The sequence below is a fragment of the Nannospalax galili genome, unplaced genomic scaffold, assembly GCF_000622305.1.
Source record: "Nannospalax galili isolate Female #2095 unplaced genomic scaffold, S.galili_v1.0 scaffold5238, whole genome shotgun sequence".
Lineage (NCBI taxonomy): Eukaryota > Metazoa > Chordata > Mammalia > Rodentia > Spalacidae > Nannospalax > Nannospalax galili.
In genome coordinates this window covers 103,243-110,120 of record NW_008340934.1, presented here as the reverse complement: position 1 = coordinate 110,120, position 6,878 = coordinate 103,243, and the positions used below count along the sequence as shown (strand labels likewise).

The 6,878-nt window shown below is 50.2% G+C and overlaps 1 protein-coding gene across 3 annotated transcripts in view; it reads left to right on the top strand.

The window, feature by feature from the left end:
• The window catches only part of Heyl (hes related family bHLH transcription factor with YRPW motif like), a 16,925-nt gene extending 11,429 nt beyond the window's left edge, over nucleotides 1–5,496 (top strand). For 2 of the 3 annotated variants that reach the window (XM_008836205.3, XM_029564949.1), the window contains exon 5: nucleotides 2,251–5,496. In XM_008836205.3, the coding sequence (XP_008834427.1) occupies nucleotides 2,251–2,924 (674 nt within the window). In that variant the 3' untranslated portion in view covers nucleotides 2,925–5,496. The remainder of the gene's footprint in view (nucleotides 1–2,250) is intronic. The other variant, XM_017798940.2, reaches the window with a different exon arrangement.
• Nucleotides 5,497–6,878: the final 1,382 nt, after the last annotated feature.

Below are 6,878 nucleotides of genomic sequence, written 5' to 3'. Positions count from 1 at the left end.
GGCTTAGTGGTTAAGAGCACTGACTGCTCTTGCAGAGGACCTGGGTTCGATTCCCAGCACCCACATGACAGCTAACAACTGTCCTAACTCCAGTTCCAGGGGATCCAACACCCTCTTCTGTCCTCGGTGGGCATTGCACAACAGGGGTGCACTTACCTACACGCAGGCAATACACGCATACACATAAAATAAAAAATAATAAAAGATTTTTAAAAATACTTTCACTTATCTCATTCTCACAAGAAGCAGAAGGTGGAGTTGTCCTCACCACCCTGGTTCAGGGCTAATGGAGAAGTCAGGGGGTTGTGGCTGAGGTTTAGATAGAGCTCCAGCTTTTGATTTGAGTCTAGCTCTGAAGCTTGTTACTTTTGTGACTTTAGACAAATGGTTTATCCTCTCTGCCCTCAGTTTCTTCAGCTTTAAAGTGGGAATAATGAGAGGGTTATTAATGAGGATAAAAAAAGAACACACTGGGTGTGGTGGTGCATGTCTTTAATTCCAGCACTCGGGAGGCAGAGGCAGGAGGACCTCTGTGAGTTCAAGGCTAGCCTGGTCTACATAGTGAGTTTCAGGCCAGCTGGGGCTACAGGAAGACCCTGTCTCAAAAAAAAAAAAAAAGAACAACACAACACAGTGGTGGTACACACCTGTAATCCTAGCACTTGGGAGGTGGAGGCAGGAGGATCAGGAGTTCAAGGCCATCATAGGCTACACAGTGAGTTCCAGGCCAGCCTGGACTATGTGAGACCCTATCTAAAAATAAGTAAGCAAACAAAAATTTAAGGGGTGACGATGTAGTCCACTAGTAGAGTGCTGCCCTAGCATGCATAAAGCCTTGAGTTTGATTCCCAGCACTGCATAAATCTGGCATAGGGGCACATGCCTGTAATCCTAGCATTTGGAATGTGGCAATGGGAGGATCAGAAGTTCAGAGTTCAACTATACAGTGAATTGGAGGCTGGACTACATGAGACCAGGTCTCTAAGTAAATAAATATTTTTAAAAGAACAGCAAGCACAAAAAGGTAAAGGACTGTGTACAGTTTTGTTTTTTTTTTTCTTTTTTGTCTTTTTGAGACAGGGTCTCCCTGTAGCCCCAGCCGTCCTGGAACTCACTATGTAGACCAGGCTGGCCTCGAACTCACAGAGATCCTCCTGCCTCTGCCTCCTGAGTGCTGGGATTAAAGGCCACCACGCCCGGCTTTTACATAGTTTTATAGTTGCACATCCAGCAGAACCAGGTCTCATCCTCAACTGACCAGACTCTACAGTCCCCTGCTGAGCTATCCCTTTGAGGGGCCTCAGCCACGAACCAGGGACCAGTCGTTTGCTGACTCAATCAGGAGGCTGGTGCTGGCTGTGCTGCTCCTTCTGCCCAGGTGGTTGAGAGAAAGGCAGGTATGGAGCAGCAGTTAGGGTGTGGACGTCTGTGTGTACTGTCCACCTGGCTGTTCCTCAGTGACATCAAACCAAGCAGAGTCCTTGCCTGATGACAGCTGGGGAGGACCAGAATGTAGCCTTGCATTCTAGACTGCCTTCTGAGTTGGAGGACAAACAGATCAATACCAGGCCAGTTGTATAAATGGTAGCTACCTTTCTGTTACAGAGCATTTCTGGATACCATTTTATCTCACCCTCCCAATTCTGCACAGCATTTTAAAACTCCCCCATTTTAAAACTAAGAAACTGAGTCTTATGGACATTCATCCACGGTCAGGTGGCCAGTCAAGTGGCAGAGCTGTGATTCAAGCCCAGCTCTGGTGGCTTCCAAAGACCTCTTGCTTTACCACACTATAGGACCTTCTCCAACTGGCCCTCCAGCTCTGATGGCCGCTGTCATCACCTCCCCTCCCTGAACCTGCATCCTATCAGTGGGTGAGGTTATTCTACACCTTCCATGCTCAGTCTTTTCACATCTAGCAGGTGTCTGATTAACAATGTTACATTGGCCACAGGGTTTCTCCTTTGCATTAATCATGAATTGTGATAAAAACAATACATTTTGCAATGCAGCATAGTTTATAGCGAGCTCCTTTGATCCTCACAACTCACTGCCTCCCCTCCCACATAAGGATTTTTATTCCCACTTTACAGGTGGAAGACTGAGGCTCAGAGAGGTGAAAGGACATGCCCAGGGTCACCCAAGTCATTGTAGGCTACACTGGCTGGGCAGGTCCAACACATAGGAGGTCTTCCCCGGGTCTCTGTTCTCCCCCTACCTTGCCTGTCTTCATGATGCTTCACTTTGCAGGATTCTTTGATGCCCGAGCCCTGGCAGTTGACTTCCGGAGCATTGGTTTTCGGGAGTGCCTCACTGAGGTCATCAGGTACCTGGGGGTCCTGGAAGGACCCAGCAGTCATGCAGACCCCGTACGGATTCGCCTTCTGTCCCATCTTAACAGCTACGCAGCAGAGATGGAGCCTTTACCCACACCCACCAATGCTCTGGCCTTCCCTGTGTGGCCCTGGTCCTTCCTCCATAGCTGTCCAGGGCTGCCAGCCCTGAGCAACCAGCTTGCCATCCTGGGAAGAGTGCCCGGCCCTGTTCTTCATGGTGCCTCCTCTCCCCCTTACCCCCTCTCAGCCCTTCGGTCAGCACCAGTACACAGAGCCACTGGAACCATCCTGCCAGCCCGGAGGAATTTGTTGCCCAGTCGAGACGCATCTTCCACCCAGAGGGCCCGTCCTCCTGAGAGGCCACCTGCCCCTTCACCCACGACCCGCAGCAGCAGAGCTGCCAGGAGCAGCCACATGGTCCCCATCCTGTCGTCTTCCTCCCCCAGGGTCCCTAGGGCTGGGAAATCAGCTGACGATGTGGCCGGCCCCATCTCCAGTCCATCTCCCATGGGGCCATCTGGGAGGCCTGCAGGGGCAGTACTTTGCCACTCCTGGGTCTCTGAAATCACTGAAATTGGGGCTTTCTGAGCTGGCTCCCCATCCTACCCATCTCCTAGGAACGAGAAGTTTCTTTTTGTTTCAAGGAGCTCTAAAAATGGCACCACCTTTTCCTGTTTTGCTTCCAAGAAAGATTTCTAAATGAAGGCACCTTCCTCATCTGTCAGGACCCCCCACTACCCGTGACCCCAGCTCACCCACCTGACTTCCCTGTATCCCTTTCTGATCTCAGAGCCTTGGTCCTATTTCCCATTGGCACAGATTTAAATGTTCCTAAGCCTTCAGCCCAGACCTCTCTTCTGCCTAGTGCCCATGAACTTTGGGTCTGGAGTTGAAGCTTTAACCTAAAGGATACCAGGGCCTGAGGCAGGCTGCTCACAGGAAGATGTTAGACCCAAGTCAGAAGCAGTGATGGAATTCAGCCATCCCAAACCAATAGCCTGGAATGTCGGCTTCACTTCCAAAGACAGAAATGAAGAAGGGGTCACCAAGAAGTCTCTTTGGGCCACCCCATCATAGTGAGCCACAGGACAGATCTGTTGTTCTCCAGTACAGCCAAAGCCTGGATATTGAGACCCAACAGGACCTGCTCTTACTCTCCTCTGAGGTTCAAACATCTACATGATAACAGACTAACAGTTTGTTCCCTGTGGGCTTGACAAGCCAGGCCAGGAGGATTCTCCAGAGCAGCAAAGCTTTGGGGGCCGGGGAGTCCTCACCACCAGACCCCTACAGGGCTTCAGGCAGGAGCCAGGGCTGAGCAAAGGGAGAAGCCCAGCTCCTTGCCTCTCAAACACCATCCTCTAGGGCCATAGTCCCTCCCCATGGGGCGTACAGTGTAGAGGAGCCATGGCCCCACATAATGGCACCCCAAGAGGTATCCTCTTGGGATTCAGCACCAGACGTCTGAGCTGCCTGGTTTGTATCCGGCTCCCAGAGCCCAGACTGCTGCCACAGCCAAGGGCTGTCAGGCTGGATAAAAATAGCTCTGAGGAGGGGTAGGGGGGAGAAGAATCAGAGGCGGCCAGGCCCTTCAAGGTCACTCAGTGGGTCGAGGGCCTGAGAGCCTGCTCACCCAGATTTCACACAGCTGGCTCTGCTCAGAGGCCAACTCATTCCCCCAGCCCTGTCTCAGCCACTTTCCTCTAAAAGAGGAATATGTGGCCTGCTGACCAATCCCAGTGGAACAGCAGAGACTGGATCAACATTTTGGTTTGCCCTGTCAGTGGACAAAGTGTGGAAACATATCTGCCTCTGAGTACCGCCCAGCATCCCCCCAGGATCACCCTGGTTAATGCCTGACAAAGTCAAGACTGTGGAAACCTGGAACTGGGCATTGTGCTCAGGCCACACTGTTTATAGATGCTCTCAGGGTCACCCTTGGAAAGCGTCTCCCACCCCAGCCTTTGATGGAACGGTGGTCCCCAGAGGCTGCAGTGAGGAGTCTGTGGGCACAAAAGTAGAGTTTGAAAAAGCCCTGGGGGAAAAGGACTTTTCAGAAAAATGGGGCAGAAGGCAGAGGTCACTTGAGTGACCCAGAAAGTTCTTTTGAATAGGCCAGTCCCTCGAGGAAAGATAGAGGCAAAGACTTCTTTGCCTGCCTTAGTGGAAGCTAGATCTTTCTTTTATTCTTTCTTTCTTTTTTGTTTGTTTTGATCTTTTTGAGACAGCGTTTCTCTGTAGCTCCAGCAGGCCTGGAACTCACTGTGTAGAAGGTTAGCCTCATCTCACAGAGATCCTCCTGCCTCTGCATCCCAAGTGCTGGGCTTAAAGCCGTGCGCCACCACGCCCAGCAGGAACTAGATTTCTCATACTGCTGCCCTATTGAACCCATTGTGGGATGCACAGCCACAAGGAGAGATAACATCACTGAAGAGTAGGTCACTGGCCCACTGAGGGAGACGGGCATAGGGAGGCCAAGACAGCATGCATGCTTCTGGGAATGGGGAGAGAGACAGAAGAGATGACAGAAGTCTCAGCATACTAAGGTTTTACTTACTGCAGTCCTATCCAAAAGCTCAGTGTTTACTTAACCTCAGGGCTGTGGGAAGCAGGTACCATGCTGCAGGTACCCAATTGTAGAACAGTCTGTTGACAACATGGAGATGAGACAGAGGTGGCCCCACCCTTCTTTCAGCATCTTGGTTTGTCTTGGGTTGCTTCTCACAGAAGACTATGGGCGGGTGACTGTGTATTTTTCCCAGAGTATCCATGTCATCTGTTTCTAGTCCCAAGCCTTCCTGGCACACCTGACCCCTCGTCCCACAGCAGTGTGTTGCAGACAGGCAATAAAGATGTTTAGTTCTGGAAACCTTTACTAGATTCTACTTGCTAAATATCCCTGGAATCTGTCCAGAGTTTGATTAAACCCACAGCCACTGCCTGGGCCTGGCCGTGGCTCCTGTCCCCACGATCACTGCCCTAACTGCTTTGCTTTTCCAGTCACTTCTCAAGAGCTGCTAAAGAGAGAGCCTGACATGCACAGATCAAAAATTATCAATTTGGCCTAAAATCTGGATCTCCATTACCCTGTTCTAAAGATAAAAATCAGGTTCTTGCCGGGTATGGTGGCACACGCCTTTAATCCCAGCTCTTGGGAGGCTCTTTGTGAGTTCAAGGCCAGCCTGGTCTACATAGTGAGTTCAGGTCAGCTGGAACTACAGAGAGACCCTGTCTCAAAAAGACAAAAAAAAAAAATATCAGGTTCTTCCTTTTTTGGTCCTAACCCAAATTTTCTATCCTTATGTCTTGCTAGTCTCAAACTTGCTTGGCGTTTATCCCCACCCCACCTCATCTCGGGGACCTGCCCTTATATCCCCAACATTATCACCTTCAGGACTTTTCATATAGTTCCCAGAATGCTTCTCCCTTCCCTTTTCATAGCCCAGTTCAGCTCCTAAGGCCTTAGCTTAAGTATTACCTCCAGGAGGCTTTCCCGGACTACTCATTCATCCCAAAAGTCCCCGTTATTTCTTTCCGTGGTTGGTATGAATGTGCTTGTGCATTGACTTGGTTAATTATCTTCCCCACTGGAATGCAAGCTCCATGAGGCCCAGAACCATGCTGGGCCTGCTCTCCCATCTGTACCCACCAATGAACACAATGCCTGATCATCTTCTCTGTCCAAGGGGACTTTGTTGAATAAATGGACTAAGGAGGCGAAACATCTGGTTTCTTGCTGTGACTGGCACAGGCCCCACTGAGGTGACCCCCACCTGCTGGCTGACTTTAAGGAGACAGGAGAGCCAGGTTCAAGGGACTAGCAATTTTGGAAGACTGGTTAGAAGGCCCTGGCAGGAAGAGATGCAGGCATGTTGGCCCTGGAGCACACGTTGACAGCTGAGCCCTGCTAGTGGTTTGTTCCTCATTCTTGGCCTTGCTCACTTATACATCCAGCTCTCAACAAATCCAACATTCATGAAGGTCTGTTCTGTGCCTGCAGACCTGGTGAAGCCCAAAGTGGCAAACACATGGTCACTTGGAGGGCAACATATCCTCTGCTAAAGTGATAGCTGGTGAGAGGCCTCTGGAGAAGGTTGAGAGCTTCAGTGGGGTGTGTGCCTCTGTCTAGGGAGAACATGGAAGGGGCCTTGGGACGTGAAACCCTCCCAGAGGAACAAGGGACTCATGTGTAAAGACCTGGCGGCTCAGCAGAGGGCTGTAGAAGCAGGCCCTCACACTGAGACCAGCTTTCCTTATCATATCCCTGTTAATGAGAGGTACTTTTGAAAAATCATCTTTTTCTTCTATAAAATAGCTATAATGTAGTAATGGCAGTTTTATTGTTTTGTATGTGTGCTAATGTTTGTTCTGGTTTGGGTTTTTTTTGTGGGGAGGGGAGTTATTTGGTATTTTGTTTTGGGGGGGTTTTGTTGTTGTTTGTTGGTTGGTTGTTTTGAGACAGAATCTCACTATGTAGCTCTGGTTGGCCTGGAACTCCCTATGTAGACCAGGCTGGTTTGGAACTCACAGAGATCCACCTGC